We start from the raw sequence: 18263 nt of genomic DNA, 5'->3' as shown, positions 1-18263 counted from the left end.
TACCCGATTAAAGCCCTTTCCGTGGCTTCAGCTGCTCTTCTCTAGTGTATGCAGAGTGAAAGTCTGGGGGGGCGGGGTGGTATGTATGTATGTATTTATTTATTTATTTATTTAAACTCGGGCTGATCTATGCCTGGTTTAAGGGCAGGTATGCGAGAGCGCATTTCAGAGCAAGAGAGCCCGGAGCAGCCTGCCCTCCAGCCGGGTGCCGACTTCAGCCGCGACGCGGAGTTTCTCACGCCGCTCGGCCCGAGCCGGCGGCCGGTTTTCCCTCAAAGGCTGGAAACGCTGTAGCAGATTAACGCGTCCCTTCATCCCGAGGGCGCTGGGCGCCGGCCCGGCTTCAGGTCGAGGAGGGGGCTGCGTGCGGCTGGGGGGGCCCTCCGGCGAGCGAGCCCCCTCGCCCCGCCCCGAGCAGGGCCGGGGGAGCCGGGCGCCCCCCGCCGCCGCCCCCGCTGACGCCTCTGCCTTTCCTTCCCGCAGCAGGGCCCGGGGGGCCGCGGCGCCCACCCGGGCGGCCCGGAGCCGCCGCCGCCGCCCGCCGCCCCGCAGCCGCGGGAGCCCTTCGCGCCCAGCCACGGCAGCGCCTTCCACCTGCCCGAGCCCCAGCACGCCGCCGCGCTCTACTACACCAGCTCCACGCTGCCGGCGCAGCGGGTGAGCTCCCCGCTGCCCGCCCAGCCCGGCGGCTCCCCCACCAAGCTGCCGCGGGCCGGCTCCGCCGCCGAGGGCGCCGCCTACGCCACCGCGCAGCGCCTCTCCTCCCCGAAGCAGTCCCCCAGCCGCCTGGCCAAGTCCTACAGCACCAGCTCGCCCATCAACATCGTCGTCTCCTCGGCGGGACTGTCGCCGTCCCCCATCCGAGTGACCTCCCCGCCCACCGTCCAGTCTAACATTTCCTCCTCTCCTATCCACCAGTTAAGCTCCACCATCGGCACTTACGCCACCCTGTCGCCTACCAAGCGGCTGGTTCACGCTGCCGATCAGTACAGCAAGCACTCCCAGGAGCTGTACGCCACCGCCACCCTGCAGAGACCCGGCTCCCTCGCAGGTAAATCGCGGCCGGCAGCGCCTTGGGTCCGCGGCGGCGGGGTTGGGGGTGGGGGGAGGTAGGGGGGGATGCGCGGTGCCGCCGCGCCGGCGGCGGGGAGGTGGTGGGGGGCGAGGGAGCGGGGGGAAGGCGCCCCCGCCGGCCCCCGGGCGGCAGCGTCCCGCCAGCCGCGGCGTCTCCCGGGGCGGGGTGGCACGGCTGCCGGCCGAGGCGAGGAAGGAGTCGGGTGGGCTTGACAGAAAACCGGTTTGCGGGAATTGGGGTTTTCGTGCCGGCAGCGGTGAGTGGGGAGAGGCAGGCTGCCTGCCTGCTTCTTTAAGAAAGTACCTTACTTCTCCCGGCTCATCCCATCTTCCCGGTGCCGGGCAGGTGTGCTTGGTGTCGGGAGAGTGCGGGGCTCGCAGCGCTGGGCGCTGAGCTCCTTGCTCTTACCCACGGTGCGGGTGGGGAGTATGTTACTATGGTGAATCCCTTCTCTGCCGCGATCAAAACCTGTGAGCCTTTTGCAGAGAATCGCTCTTCCCCAGGTTTACAGGCGGTTCTGGGGTATTTGGCAAGTTTGGGGTTACTTAGCAGGGACTCCCGGTGTACCAAGTAGAGCCGAGTAATAGGTAGCGTGGTTATTTGGCTCCGAGTGCTCTTTAGGGAATAGGCTGTTAGAGCTGATTTAATGTCTCTGTAACCGCAGACTTTGAACAGATCCTAGAAGTGAGATACTGGTGCGCTGTTCTCTACACCATCTCTCTGCTAAACTGAGCATCCTTCAGGGGTGGGTTTTTTTGTGTTCTCAAAATTTCCAGTTTCATTGCTATAGTAACAGCTGCTATGCTCATATGTTCTCTTGTGTGACATAAATAGATTTGAAGATAAATAGGATACATAAAGAGGTTTGGCTGTGTTTATCAGGCAGGTACACAAGTTTCTTACTGGAGTTAAAACCTCTTCTCATCCCCCTTTCTCCTCTCACCCATCTCCCCTCCGCTGCTCCAGCAGTTGTTGGCATCCTCTATAATTCCAGTGTGTCTAAACATACAGATTAAATTAACTGATAATAAAATATAGTATCAGTGTATCTCCTTGTAAGAACTACTTGATGGGATTTTTTCCTATTTAAAGGGTAGGGATTGGAAGACTTCTTTTTTGTTTATGTAACACTGTTTTTGAAGTTCAGAATGTATAAAGAGATAGCATCACTAAATGATGCCAGAATCGAGATCTCAGGACACTTATATCAATCCTGTTGTCAAATATTCAGTCTCAAATTACAAAAAGTGGTTTACTTAGCAATTATATAACTTCTCCCCATTGTAGTCCAACACACTGTTGGCCACAGGTATTAAATATTGCCTTTGTAGAGTAAAGTGGAAATGTAGAATTGCCACAAACTTTGTCTTTTAGGGAGTTCTGCAGCTTCATCCTGTAGCAAGAGTTGTTTCGGCCTAAATAGGCATGGAGGGAACTGTCGGCGTCAAAGGAACAGAGGATAATTCAATTTAAAACTTATATACCTGTGGGCATGAACTACCAGTATTTCCCTGATTTTTGTTTACCTTTGTTCTAGGATAGAAGTCTTTGCTTTGGGAAATTTCTAAGAGGCACAGTCCATATTTCTCTTTATGTACTTTTAGCATTGGAATTTGTATTGTATTGGGGTTTTGGTTTTGTTTTTTGAAGAAGGCATCTTTTATAGCATTGCAGCATTAAACCTGTGATGATAGCTTAGTCAAAGCTTGTTCTGTAGGGCTTAATGATGACTCTGAAGTGCTACAGTGTTAGAGAAGCTGTTCGTCCTGTGCTAGACCCAAGTTGCAACATGAATTTGGACTTTTTTGGGCTTTTTGGCCAATAGTGGTTCTACAGGCATTCCTAATGAGGTTTTCTACTTTGATTTGAATAAAAGTTAAGAATCTGGCATTCATTTTCTTGCTTTTAAATAAAAGCTTTTGCTAAGACTTCTTCTGCATCTTGCGTAAGGTAGGTACTTCCCTCCCTGCTTCTTTTTAGGACCCACTGTGAGGAGTTGCTTGTCACTCATTTATGGCTTGGGTGAAAGAGAAGCTTATAGATACATGTATTTAGGAAATGGCTGGTATATTTTTGTGTGGCTTTTAGTATGGGAGGGGAGTAGTGATTGATCATTTGAACTTGCTATTAAGTTTGTAAAAATTGGTAAAGAACACTAACCTTTCCAAGTGTTGTGCTGATCAGAACAAACATAATGAGCTTCTGAGTTACTGTATCTCATAAGGATTTGCTTTTAAGATATGCAAAAAAACCTCAGTGTCTTGTTTTATAACAAATGGAAAATCCTGTGACTTGAATAAGTATTAGGTGACAGGCATGTAGAGGTAGTATTGCTACTTAAAAAAAACCAAAGTGGAAGCAACAGTATGTTAGTAAAAACCATTTTTTTTTCCACAGTGGTGACATGCCTTTCAAGTAGTCCTTGAAAGGAGCTCTATCACATGACCCATTCTTTTGCAAAAGTTTCCTCCTGTGTGCTCCCACCCGTTATTTTCCATTACCATTCTGTAGCATGTTCCTCATAGCCTCCCCGCCATCCCAGAGTTACACATTTGCTAGCAGTGTTAAGTGCCTGACTAATCTTCTAGACTTTCACTGGATTCACTGAAGTCAATGGACTACACAGAGGCTTAAAATTAATGTATGCTTTAGAGTTAGCCAGGATCAGATGTTACGGATACTACTAAGGCAATCTTTTTTTTTTCTGTAGGCTTTTTTGCTCAGAACAGGTTTGGTATTTGAGCTGTAAGTATATTATATTATATTATTTCAGGAGTTTTCCATAGTGTTAGAAATCAAATCCGTTGAGAAGGAGAGCAAGCAATTGTATGTTGGAAAGCTTATGTTCAATAAATGAGATTTTTGCTTGTTGTTCACAACATCCAAAGATGGGTTGGTTTTGTTTTTTTTTTTTTTTTTCTTCAAGAGAGGAGGAGGAAGAGTGGAGAATACTTGTCACATTGCACTGATTGATGGTTTGCCTACTGTGATTAATGTGAAGTTGCACTGGTATGTATGTGTCATCACAGGGATGATGTTACTCAAAGTAATCTTTTTATATCTCCGGGAAGAAAAAATAATTATTTGTAGTAATTACCAGGGATACAAATAATGCATTTGTTTTAACTTTTTTTGCATGATATTAGAAATTTGTACTGGAGCTATCTAGTTCATGAATACTACTGGGTCTCAGTGTGCTAAACAAATTGAACTATATCAGTACCAGGGTTAGATGTTCAATAGAGAAGACCTTCAGATATGATCAATTTTTTAAAAAATTGTAATTGAAAATGTACAATACAAACGTAGATTGCCCAAAACTGAATCTATGTAAGATTTAATTGAAGAGATGGCATTATTTATATTAATTTCCTACAAACTCGATTATGAAACAACTTGAAATTATAAAAATGGCAATTCTTAGACTGCATCCTGAATTTAAAATAAGACGTGCAACAGCATGCCATGATTCAGTTTTAACCGAGTAACCTTAGAAACGTCTTCAGAAATGGGTTTTAGTCTAGTTATACTTGAACTGCTACCATTGCCAAGCGTGTGCGTGTATGGGTATGTGTGTACGTGTGTATATAGCAGTTCTTGTGAGTGTACACTTGCCGTGTTTATTCTTAGTCTAGCTGCTTCAGTGCTATGATCTGCAATTACAGTTTTGGAAGTAGTTTTCCGATCTGTGCTGCTCCAAAGCGTACTCGACTGTCTGTTCAAGCAGCAATCTGAATCCAGAAAGCACAGTTTGTAAACACCTTCTTGCAGCTTCCACATCTGGACCGAGCTGCAGAGTGCTGCTGGGAGCCAAACTCGCCAAAGCAGCCCATTTTGCCTGGAAGGAGGAGTGTGTAGGACAGCAAGGAGCAGAAACATGGGGAAGCCCTTTCAGGAGGCAGGTCATCGCACGGGTGCCCACTCTTCACAGTCTTCTGAAGCATCTCTTGCTGGCCAGAATCAGATAGACAGTACTAAAGGAGTAGTGAGTTTGCTTAGGAGCAAAGGGAGAGGAGGCAGTGAAAGGGTGGTGTTAAGGTAGTTTGTGCCTCAGGTTATGTGACAGAGGAGCAGCCCTGGTGTTGCAGAGCCACTCCTGCCTCTTCATCCAGGCTTAGGGAAGACTAGGGACATATAAGACAATGGCAGGCAATTTTATGCATTGCTTTACTACAAAAAAACTAAAAAGAAAATAAATATGTTTGAAGACCGCATCATGCTCCATCAGCTGTACTAAAAGGTTAGGTTTAAGAAATGAGTGTTGGAGTGAATCACTTTGTATAATGTTAGGTGGAAAGAATATTATGCAGCTATTCTTCATGTAGTGGTGATATGTTCCACTGAAACAAGAGCTGCAGCATCCCTCAGACAGCCCTGGTGCCGCTGCTGAAAACTTCAGTGCTCAGCCTCGTGTTTGCAAACAGAATCTTCTTTCAGGTCCCTATAAAATCAGAAAGAAAAGGAATTGGTCCTTTCTGAGGTAGGACTGTTTGTATGCATGTGTAGTATTAATTCTCAAATAGCACTGGTTTATAAAAAAGTGGCATGGGTTAATATATAAAATATGCTTTCCACTCTTTATTGAGCAAAGAGTTCTAAGTTTATCAGGGTCTTAACTGGTTCCTTCTGCTTCTTCATCTGTCTTGTCTTGCTCTTCTCCCTCTTTGCTGGGGACCTTCTTTTGCCCTTTCTCCTTCTGTGTGCTTTTCATTGCATATGACATGTTGAACCCTGGTTGCCCGTTGAGATTTATGGCAGGACTGCTACTTGATGGTGAGTGTTGACATGTTTTAGCATTTTGGTGTGCAATCATACAGGCACAGAACAGATCAGCTTATGCGACTGTGTATGGGATAACTGATATACATTACCACTAGCATGGGTTTAGATTTCCTTTCACCTGCATGAAAGTACTGGATCATCTATATATCACTGGTTTATTGCCGTCTTTACAAAAAATTATCTGGTTAAGCGTTACAGTTCTCCAGTAAATCATGCTGTACTATGTATTTGTGCTAGAATGGCTGCATTACTGCTTGTGAGCACACATGCATCCACCCCCCTCTTTCATACCTCCACATGGGGGAGAAATAACTCTTAGCAGAGCTAGTATTAAAATCCATGTTAGTGCTAACTTGAGTTAAAATTAGCCTCTTTGAGGGATTTAAACTGTATGCAAGTAAAATATACTTTTTAGACTGCATCAAACCCAAATTCCCACCAATGTTCGCAAATGCAGACCAGACTTCATCGCGTGCGTCATCATTCAGCCTTTGGGCAGGGCATTTTAGATAAGGAAGGTACAAGCAAAGTGTTAACCCACAGCCAAAGTGGATCTAAATCAGCCCAGAATTAAAAGTTCTCTGTGCCTTAAAATCCCCACCTGAGACACAGGGCTGAGCTAATAAAACAGTCTAGGTGTGAAGTGCAGTTGTACTTCTTTGGACAGGTAAGGAAGGAAAATCTTTGGATTTTTTGGCTTTAAGATAAGCTGTGCAACTTGGACTATCAATATGATCGATCATAACAAAAAGGACACTCAGTTGTTTCCCTTAATTATTTTTCTTGTATTTTTACAGAATCCTGTGAGTATTTCTTTTATAGGGAAAACAAAATTGCTTCATTAATTTTAACCAAAATAGTTTTCTATAGATTTTTTCCTAAGTTTTTTTTTGTTTTTATTAGCTAGAAAATTCCTTTATCTGCTGTCAGAGCCTTTACACATGAGAACGTTGTTAATGCCCTTTTGTTCTGGGACAGACAGTGCAGTCCTAGGATTTTTTTTCCTCCTTCTACTCTTGTTTGTTTTGAAACTCTTCCTTTCAGACAAGAAAACAAAACGAAAGATTTTGAAGCATCCAGTAATACTTCAGATATTAATCAGAGATTTATAATTTGGTATCTTTCTGGTACTAAGTTATTTGTTTCTGCATTGTATCCTGGAGGTGAGAAGTGCTGATGTTGGTCTTGGAGCTGATAGAAATACACAACTCGATGTTCACTTTGCTTTTCTTTGCTGCTAGTTCTACTTCTACCTATTCCTTCAGTGATAATTATGTCATTAATTGTTACAACTGAAACATTTACAATAGTGCTTAATTCCAACTTGGACAAGGTATCCAAAATGGACAGTCTGCAGCAATAAAGCAGAAGGAATAAGATGGATGTCTTTGAAATATCTTCTTATTGCCATGGTTTTTGTTCCTGCATCTTTCAAATCTAGCTTACATGAAATTAATTTGTTCGTAGGAGAGGGATAATTAACAAGAGCCAAACACGGAGGCCCCATGTATGTGGATATATCTTTGAGCTAATGAACTTGAGCTTTGACTTCCTGGGTGAGCAAACGCTACAAATACGTCTAAACTTGGGTCCTGTTCTTGCACTGACCGTTAACCTTTCCCTTTGCTTCCTGTTCTTGATATGGGAAATTGTTTGACTGATCCTCCCAATGGTCTTTCAGAGGTGTGAAATCAAATAATATTGCAAAATCACAAGCTCTTAGGCAAAGAAAACCAGTCTGCAGCATCGCTGAAAATAGATTCAACTGGTATGAAGCTGCAAGTATTTTAACTGAATGACTGTGGGAAATTGAGTGGCAGTGGCTGTTTCTGCGCTTTTAGGTGAATGTAACATCAAATATGCTTCTGGTTAGTACTGAAGCCTGTGCTGTTGCTTGTAACCACACCACCTGGCATGCAGTTTCTGGCCTCTGGTCCTGAACTTTAGCAGTGTACCTAAGAAGGCCAGAATTCAAATGAAAGCATGCAAGCCACTGGAAGGAATTCCTTAAGCATCAGAGCAGAGTTTAAAAAGTCTGTGCTTATATACCTGCGGAAAAGAAGCCCAAGAAGGAGTTGAAGTTGGCAAAAAGCTAGCAGAGAAGAGTCAGTGTCCATAGCAGAAAGATGGTTAATCTGAGGAACTGGAATTCTTCTGTCAATTTTTCTTGGCTACTGAAATCCAATGAAATATATGAAGTCAAAGAGCAGTGTTTTGGGAACCTAACTTTTTGGAACTTTTGTTTAGAGCAATGGAAATACATTAGCCAGTGTTGGCTCTCCAATTCATATAGCCGTGTCTTGCTTATGTTGATTTGTATTATTCTTAGTATGTGAGATTATAGGAAGAGGCTAGGGCCTCATGAACTATGATATGTCCAAACTTTTGGGTCTTGAGAGCATTCTAGTGAGGATGAGTCTTGTCTGTGCCTGTTACTATCCCTTTTCCCCTCAGGTCTGAATGGTGTCCTCACGTACCTGTTGTCCTCTTCAGTTGCCAGGAGTGTGATTCTGGGTCCTCCCAGATGTCTTTGGCCTTGAACTCACTTGTTCAGAGCAGAAGGGAGTGCTGTTGTATGGGATAGGGAGTATCAGACAAGGGGAAGGTCCCCTTCAATCAAATTTCTGATACTCAGGCTTTTGTGGCATCAGTGAAAATATTTGCTTGTGCTGTACGATCTAAATTGAGACTGTGTTTGTCTCGCTTGTGCACTGGGCAAAGAAGGCACGTGTGGAAGCTGTAGCTTCCTCAGGGTCTGAAACCCCATTGCAAGGCCTTATCCAAAAGCCTGGAAATGTTTGTCACGGAAGTCTGAATAAATAGTGACAGAAGTCTTTAGTCCATCATGATCTTCAGGTATTCAAGAGAAGTGAGAACATGCCCTTCATTTTTACTATGGTGGAAAAGTTCATCCTTTCCAGTTGCTGTGGCACACAAACTGTTTGCAGTAGACGGAGTAGCTGAGATGTAGAAAGTCAGTACACAGCTCATCAGTAATTTGTTGGGATAGCTAATAGCTTTTTGGTTGTTGTGTGCACACACCAGCTTTAAAGCAGTGCGGGTGCCTCAGATCAAAAATAAAGTGATTAACTATGGCAGGAAGAAGAGTGCAAACTGGCGAGTTGAGGAAGGCTCCCTTTATTTAAGGCAAAAACTTGGGTGGGGCGGTGCCCATGGCTGCCCATGCTGACATGCAAAGTCCTCACAGCTGAAATACATCAGTGTCAGTGGTGGCTGCCAGAAACTACACTGGACCAAATTAGCTGTTTGAGCAATCATGGGAGATAAGTGAGGCAATTTTTCTGTAATCGTAGGGTCAAATTTGAAGATCACCTAGGTATGGACCCAGAACAGACAGAATACTTTTTGTTTTTATAAAAGTGGTATTATGGAGGGCAGAGAGAGATTGTATAATGATAATGAATTCATGGAACTGTATATTATCATAAGTGGGTAGAAGCAAAAGTCAGAATTTAATATGCTGAAATGAGAAGGACCAAGTGATGACTAATCTTACAATTATAAGGCATGGCATATGAAGCGCCGGTTGGATGACATAGATTTTTAATAAGTACATCAAGTTGCAACTTGTAGTGTATAGGTGAAGAACAGAAAAGTGCCATATTAGTTTGAATGCAAATGGTCTTAAATCTCAGACAATCCTCACTTTTCTGAGGAAATTTTTGCATACGCTTTTCTATATTTATCTCTGCCATAGTGTATGTCTATGACTTGCCTTACGGCCCCTTACCCTCCCCCTCCAACCCAGGTGCGAACCTTCCCTTTTATCAGATAGCCAGCTGTGCTGCTCTCAGGCAGTAAAACCTTTTGATCATAGGACTAAAGCTCTCCCTGGGTTTAAAGAGTGTTGCCTGGGAGGAAAGCAAGGGTGGAGAAGGAGCTGTGGCACTCTGATACTGGGGCAGATTTCCTGTGACTGGAGAGCAAAAGGAGTCCCCTCCATAGGGTCCTTCCCCCACCCGCACATTCCCTGAGCATCCTGGTTCAGCAGGGATGCAGTCGTGTTTACATTTGCTCACCAAAAGGTGCCATAAGCTCTTCAAAAGCTTTGCATCAAAGTCCTGGGAGCATGATCCGCGAAGGAGGGTGAGTTGGACTCTTTCAGATATTTGGGGGGGAGGGGAGAGAGAAGGTGAAGGGAGATGAGATGACAGGCCTTTGCGTGTTTGGGGCTAATATGCCCTGAAGAAAGGGAGGACTGACTAAAAGAAAAATTGCAGACCAGCTAATCACAGTGCTTTGTTGGGCATTACAACAAAAACTGATAGAAAGGATAGTACAAGAAGTGAAGGTGGTAAACGGTTAGTGGGATAATTTGCAACATGAGTTCACCAAAACCAGATTGTACTGGAATAACCTGTTTACTGACCTTTTCTTAGATTATATCTGATGTCTTTCTATTTCCTATAAGGGCTATGAGCACACATTTTCTGTAGTGCCACTTGAGAAATGTTTAGTTAAGCTAGAGAAGATGGATATTCTTGCAAGAGTGTAGTTGGGCAAGGACCTGGGCAAAGGAGCATTGTCAGTTTGTCATTTTGAAAATCAAATTAATGGAAAGGAAGGATGCTACTAATGAAGTCCCACAAGGAGAACTCTTTCGGCCACTTGAAAAATACTTTTTCATTTTGTTTTCTCAGCACAAAACTCTGAAATATGCCAAGGAAACTTTTTGATAGCGGAATGTTAGGAGGCATTCTCTGAAGAGAGGAAGATAAATCCTATGTAGAAAGAGTTTTGCAGATCAGAGGGAAAGAACAGAATTGGAGCTGAGCTAATAACGCACCTAATAGCTAGTTACAAATTAGGGATCTTTGGCTGAAAACAAGAGCAGGAAAAGACCTGGGTGACCTTCTTGACTACAGTACATCTCAGCCACCTGTATTAGGAACATAATAGAATATTTCATGGCCTAATCACATAACAAGCAAAATTGGGAGTGTTATGTATGGTTAGGACTTCATCTGGGGAACTATATACAACTGTGGGCAAGAGAGACTCTTTCCAGCCCTCTTCTCTTCTGAACTGATCTGCCTGGATGATCAAGAAGTTAAGAAGCCTGTTGTACACAGACCTGACTTGAGTGTGTTTCCTTCTTTTCTTAACAGACGAAAGGCTGGTAGCTTATGTAGCTGCTATTAGTAAATGGAGGTTACACATCAAGACTGCTGAATCCTGGTAAGAATAAGTAATTTGATGAAAGATCTGCCAGCCTTTTTTCAAAGACAAGATCAGTCGAGTCCCTGGAAGCTTTTAGGATAGTAGTGTCTGACCAAGGAGGGAGTGAGGGCAAAAGGTATCATATGAGTGGCTTGTTGTCACCAGCAGGCTTTGCTTTTAGGGCTTTGACTAACCAGATGTGTTTGGCTGGAGGATCTTTGTGAACTAATGCTCTTCAGTTTTCCCTTGAAGAATTAAAACTGTTAGCCCTGCTGAAGATAGTGACCCTTGAGTCATGATTGCACTTTGGTCTCTGACCATGCTTCAAAGTTTTCAAGGCTTATTCATCAAAATTTTGCGTTTCTTTCAGTCTGAAGTTAGAGTTCCTGTCTAGCTCATGTCATCCTTGTCTGTGTTGCACCTTGAGCTGCTTTTGGCAAGAATCTGATGTTAATGCTGAGCATAACTGAGCAGTCTTCTCCAAAGTGATCTAATTTGTGTCCTGGCCTGCTTAAGATCCTATGTTGTGAGTCTGGGAATTCAAGAATTAACTGTCTTAGCCGAGAATTTCTTTTTCTCTGAAGTTTATCAAGATTGTGATGGATTGCATGTCACTGCTTTTCTCAGTCTGCAGTACGTTTCAGACTGCTTTTGTAAAATCAGGCAAAACTTGATGCAAATGTCTTCAGCCATATGATCGTGGAAGTGTTGGCTTCACAGGTGAGGCATCCATTTGACATGCAAATGATGTCAATTTGCATTTATGAATAACCAGGAACTAATTGTGGGACAGTTCAGAATCCCTCAAGTGTTTGTCGCCTTTGGACTGACATGCATCTCATCCTTCTAATTGAAGGTACTGTTAAAGCGCTTCTTGAAGCTGAACCCTTCCAGTGGTTCATTGCAAACTGCTGTGAACACATTTCTTACATTTCTTATCTTAGGTCTGCTTTCCTTTTGCCGGTGACCTTCTGTCACCATTCGTCTCTTGCAGCATTTGTCACGGCCATTTCTTTTTAGCATGGACTCTCGACTCGAGTGACAGGACTCTTTCAGCTTACGATCCTTTCCTTGCCGTGCTTTTCAGGGATAATCTGAATTTGGGAGATTAATGGCACATCGCAAAGTCTGTTGTGTTGGTTTTGTTTCCTTTCTTTTCTTGTCTCTTTTTTTTTTTTTTTTTTGCTTTAAGTAAGTTCCTGGAGAAAAATGTGTAGCCATCCATTTCCTTTTTTGCTTGCTGCTTATTGTGGAAGGACTTATGTAAGATATTTTTCTGAGTTTTTGGAAGTTGAATACTAAATGCTTACTGTTGTGTGATTGCTATATTAGTAAGCATAATGAATTAAAAGGGAAAACTTTATTTTATGGGATATGATGATTATTCCAGCATAAACTTTGCTTAAGTCCTTAAGCTCCTCATGATCACGGTGTTAACAGTATTCCTTTTCTTTTATTTGTTTTATTTAGAGCAAGCCTGTTAGAATTGCTTTAGATTATAATGATTTTAATAAAAGGAGATTATTTCAAGTGTTTTAGCAGAGGTCTCGATGTATACGTAATGGGAACAACCTAAAACCAGCTTGAATAATGCTATGGTAATCTATTGAACATAATTATAAAAGTGGATAATTGCTGGTCTAAACTTTTTTACAGGCATAACTAAATTCTTTAGTTTGTATTCAAATTGATTATGTATACATTTAATAAAAGCTCCATGTTTTCACTCTCGTATTTTAAATGCAGTGAGTCTCAAATGGATAATGAAAACTTGATGAGTAATAGAATGTGTTACAGAATATCCAAAGAGATCTTCCCTTTCTTGAATGTGGCATTGAAAGAAAGACAAAGATAATGAACCCTGCTTTTTCCCCTGGAATATCACAGACTTATACCCCAGGTCTTGGTGAAGTCTAGAAACTAGGAATTGCAAGCAAATACTCACTAAGGAGGAGAAAGCCGCTGAGAGGAGAAAGTGTTTAATATTCTATCAAAGATGACTTTACATGAAAGAATAAATGCTCTCTGATGCTTTTTTCCATTCTCTCAGTGAAATGCAAGTTTGAGTACAAAGTGTTACAGATAAAATCTCAAAGTTAATATTGTTCACATGTCTAATAATATGGAATCTCACTGTAAAAGGAATTACAAAAGGTAAGTTGCAGACACTCTTCTGTGGGCAAACCCCGGGTGTTGTGTCTTGGATTTCAACTGTGTGTATCAGAGACTGGAACATAAGGTTTGCAAAACAAGTACGCACAATATTCATCATAAATTAATACTTTTAAAAAGATGCACGCGTGGTCAGGATTCATTGGAACTGTCTATTTGCATTTTCCCTGTTAGCAGGAAACCCACCTGCTGGAAGTGTGAACTCCCAGTAATGACAGTACAATTAGATCAAAAATTCAGGTTGCCCAGCAAAAGCCAGTTGAGGAATACGGTAGTTGGACAGGCTTGACACTTCATTACCCAAGTGAGTTTTGTTTTCTGGTGTTACCCTTCCCACAGTGTTACACAGTGACTGTTTTCCCTTTGGGAACCACTGTTCCACAAAGCACGTTCCTTAACAAATTTTCTGTGCCAATCTTGAGACTTTCACTTCTAGTTGGATTTAAGCTCTACATATTCTTTCTGTTCCATGTGCAGGGAGGAGTCGATGCGGAAAGGCTTTCCCCTTCCCCCTGCACCGGAGCTGCTGTGAGAACTTGCTCTGTTTAAGGTTGACTGAGCTGGTGCTCGGTTTGGGGGAAGGGTTGTGAGTTGCTGGGTTTTTTAGATGCTGTGCTTTTCCACGATGTTAAACACCATCAGAAAGTTAAGTTTTCACTGTCGGGCATCAGTGGAATAGTACCTGATTCGTGTTACTGGAGGCAGCAATGCTTTTTAGCAAATCATTCATGCTGCTGGAAGTGGTCTCTAGCCCTACAAAGATCTGTGGGGTTTTGGATGTTTAGTCTACACTGCTGCTTAGCAGGCAGAAATTGGGTCCCCAAGCCTGCCTTGGTACGGCCTTGTGCCGCAGGGAGGAAGGAAGACCCAGCTTTAGGGAATTAAAGACACGCTGTTCTTCCTTTTGATTTGCAGTCCTTGTCAGAGAAGCGTTAACTGTAGGGTTTCGCAAAATATCCCGTAGAGGTTTTTTTTTCTGGATATTTACTTTTGGAGCATGTCTCACCAAATACACTAGTATTTCTGTTCCTTTACTTGCTGAGTTGAATGTGTTGCCACAGCACCTGCTTTAGCATAGAGTCCATAGTGCAACACAAGCTTTTACAGTTCAAAATTTGAAATAATAAACTTTTATCTTTTCTAAGACAAAAATGTTTAGCAAAACTTCAAAGAAGATCTCTTCTGCTACAAAGGCTTGATATTATTTTCAGTTGTCGTGAAGCTGTGGTGAACTATCCGAACAGCATATGTGTGGCTGCTTGGCATTGTTGCTTAGTAACATCATCCTATTGCTGAGGCACTCAACCCTCAGTCAAAGTGGTTAGTGAGCAGGAAAGTTAGAAACAGTGATTTGTATCGCTGGATAGCAGTGTCTGTTCCCATTCATGCATAGGACTTCTTTCCCCTTTTTTGTAAAATGGGCAGGGTTGAGGGGAAGGGGAAGAGGCAGAGCTTAAGAGAAGGGGGGGGGGGGGGAAGCACCCAATGTGATCATTCAGGTAATAGTTAAAAAAAAAAAAATTATCATTTTCTGCCTTGCTGAAGGCAAGTTGTTGTTGCTGTGTGATACTGGTTGGTTTGGGGGAGTTTTTGTTTTTTGTTCTTTCTTCAGTGACAGTTCCCTAGATCAGAGATGAAATAGGAATTATCTCCCTGAACTTGTCTGTCACATTTAATCTGCTGTTTCTTCCTGGCTATCTTTGCCTCTTATCTCTTTGCTCCCAGTCACACTTCTCTTCTTCCACTAACAATTTATTTTTTATAAAATGTTTTAAGCAGGTGAATGCTTTTCAACAGAATGAGGACAGTAGCAGAAAAAAGAAAACGCTTCTGAGGAAGCACAGATTTATGGTGTGGGTTTTTTTCTGTTTTTCCTAGATTTGTAGAATTAAAATAACTGATACAATAATTTGCAGTAAAGTCACATTGCATGACTAAAAAGTAAACATAGACAACTTAAAATATTTTTGGCTTTATTTCTCTTTTAAATATATTTAGGAATGTAATTAATTTCAATATTTGCTTAAAAACTAGTTTAAATGGGATAAAAATTATCCAGATACTTCTTATAAGACATAATAAGCTTTATCAAATGATTTTTAAAGTTTATTTTGGGCCTGTTTATTACACTCAAAAAAGTGTAATCCTTGCCGCCCCCCCCCCCCCTTTATTTTTAGCACTGATGTGAAAAGTGCTAACCCTAGGTCATTGGCTGGTTTTGCAGTGTCCCTTAAGCAGCCAAAGCCAATCTGTTTTGAGGAGACTTTCCTAAGATACTTAGTCTGGTTAATGGACAAATTATGTCTGGGAAATTCCACAGTGTGAGCCATACTGCTGAACGTGACGGTATACTGACAGTGAAACTGCTAGTAGGTTTGACAGTGCAATGATAGTTTACAAGAAACACTCCAGGCCATGCATCATATTACACTTTAATCTTTTAAGTAGAAAACCTGAGGAAAAGCAATCTAAGGTGCTGACAGGTGAGGCAAGTCTGTTCTTTCCATTCTGGGGGCTTGTATGTTGTAGCACATACTTGTTTTGTGGTGATCTCCTATAGTGTGGACCAGGGATGCCAAAGTAGCACATCCATGTTTTTTCCAGACTCCAGAGTTTGACGTAAGTTGAAAGGCATCATGTATAATCAGTCAATTCAGTGATGGCATTATTTCCTTCTTTATTTGTACAAATAGTCCCAAGTCACGGACAGAATAGTGTAGTGAGAATGGAAAAAGAGTGTAAAGGCAAAAATTTGTTTAATTCTGAACTTTCGTTAGTTAATCTTTAATTTCAATACTTGGGGAAAAAAAAAAACTTCAGACCCAAATTGATACATTTTGTGTGTGTAAAATCTAAACAGGTAGGAAACCTGTGTTTAAGAAAAATCTAAATCCAATTAAAAGGAATTCACTCCAGACTGTGTTTTGGTTCTGATAAATGCAGATTGTTGGTATGCTAGGGGCATAAGCTGACATACCCAAGGTGTGCATTAGCTGGTACTGCCATATGGCCTGTCATGTCTTACTGGTTAATTTAACCATCTGTCATGTCTTAACAATTTGTATTCGCTTTCAGTACTTGGGTTAGATATTTTTTCTTCTCTTTGGTACCGTACTTTTCATCACACAGTGCTGATAGATTCCCATTATCTGAGTTTTATTAGTTTTATTTATAGTAACATTTGTTGTAGATCATGTTGTCCTTTTCCAATGTTGTGAGTAGAAGATGCGTGTATTCAGACAAGCATTTTGGAGATGTTTCTGCATAGATATCTGGCAAAAAAAGGTCAATATCAAAACTTTAGCTATGAATGTTTGACTTCTTTCTCCTTCTCCCCCATTCATTTCTAATCCTGCACTTGGGTCCACATTAACTTCTTTACTACATAAAGTAAACCAGGTTAGTGTCTATAAAATAGGTTTCATTACATATGAGTTCAGAGTAAAAATCCTACTATTCATATCCTCTTTCTCGCATGTTCCTTTTTCAGAATTACAGTGAAGCTGTGACCTGATGTACTGTATAATTTATTTTTTTATAAGGGTAGTAGCATGTCAGGGCAAGCATCTAAGAGAAACTCATGTCAAAAAGGGTTTTAAGCCCTGATGTGCCATTTAAATCAAAAAGTTTGTTGAGTCCTCTGAAAAGCATGCAACATACCAAAGCTACAAAATTGCTGTGATTCTCTTTTAGTTTCTGTGCCTGCAGTCTCTTATCTCACTGATGGGCTTATTACAATTTTACTATCGTGTGGGGTTGGGTTTTGGTGTTTTGTTTTTGTTTTTTTTTTAACTTGTAATGCAAGAAAAACTCAGTGCAAATGACATGAGTAATGTCATTATATTTGAAATTAAAAATCTGTACAGCCAGTTGTGGATGGTCAATCTTCTTTGTTAGAAAATCCAGTCTGCTGAGTGCGATGTGTTGTAGTGTGTTCAGAGTCTGAGTTTGATACTTAGAGCCTCAAGTAGCCAGAAATATACTGTGTTGAAATGTGTGGGGTTGCAACCAAGTTAAGTTAAATGGTGTAAACACGTTACTTACAAGTGGTAATAGAATGGTCATTGAGCTTCATCCTCAGCTCATGAATGATGTTCCTGTATCATAGACATAAGGAAACTGCTTAATAGGACTCTTGATAAATATATTTTGTGTTGGAGGATTTCTAAATGAGGGCTGAATGGTTTATCTGGTCAAATCTGGATGTTTTTCTTCATGTTGAGATGATCACTTGCGTATTTCATGTTTCCAGTGAGCTCTTAAATCCTAGAGAGGAGGGCAGTACCATATGCTCTTGCTATTGGAGATGTTTAGAGAGTATCATGAATTTGTAGGGCTCCTTCTTAGGGCTGCAGCAAGGCAGGATGACTGGTTGTAAAGGCTTTCACAGGGGGCACAAATAAAAACTTCAGGCTTTATTAAAGGATATGCAAATGCTTGTGTATCCATTCATTTGAATAGTTTTAATGTCTTTAGTTTCTTGAAATAACAAATGCTGCCAATGTAGTGGTTTACTTTATTGACCTAAACTGTCAGATTAGCAGTGTCATTCAAATGTGTCTGTTGTATTTATTTCCATGACAGCCCGCCCAAGCTCTGAAGAGCAATTAGGGATTATTCTGTGTATTTCTCTCACGTTACACTTGTCTGATTACAGTATTTTCCTTCCTGTGGAAAGGGTGACTTTGTCAAAAAAGAACATTTTCCTAGGAGACAACCATTTCCCTGTAGTACTGAGGAACGTATCTGACTAACTTGGAAACTTTCAACTAGTAGGGCTTTTTTTTTTTTTTTAAGTGTGAAGGGTGGATATTGTCTTTTTGATCAAATTAGGTAGGACTACACTCTTCCTGGGTTCTTCCTATTGCCCTTCTTGAATGTAGGAGGAGAGCAAAGGTTGTAGGTATGTGGTATCGTCATCTGGTAAAACTTCTGGCCAGTTCTAGGTTATTATCATTGCCCTAATCTGATTGACCTGGCTGGGGGCTCACATGATACCCCTGCTGGAGCCTGACCACAGTGTGCTTTTACAAGCTTCAGAGATGCAGAAGGG

The 18263-nt window shown here is 41.9% G+C and overlaps 1 protein-coding gene across 2 annotated transcripts in view; it reads left to right on the top strand.

Moving 5' to 3' along the window:
• CTNND2 (catenin delta 2) overlaps positions 1–18263 on the top strand; it is a 700253-nt gene that overhangs the window by 397671 nt on the left and 284319 nt on the right. Inside the window, exon 7 of one of the 2 annotated variants that reach the window (XM_050891195.1) lies at positions 919–1051. In XM_050891195.1, the coding sequence (XP_050747152.1) occupies positions 919–1051 (133 nt within the window). Of the gene's footprint in view, positions 1–486; positions 1052–18263 lie in introns of both variants that reach the window. The other variant, XM_050891194.1, reaches the window with a different exon arrangement.

The sequence above is a fragment of the Gymnogyps californianus genome, chromosome 2 (genome assembly GCF_018139145.2).
Source record: "Gymnogyps californianus isolate 813 chromosome 2, ASM1813914v2, whole genome shotgun sequence".
Classification (NCBI taxonomy): Eukaryota; Metazoa; Chordata; class Aves; order Accipitriformes; family Cathartidae; genus Gymnogyps; species Gymnogyps californianus.
Note: the sequence above shows the minus strand (reverse complement) of the source record. Positions and strands in the feature narration are given on the sequence as shown.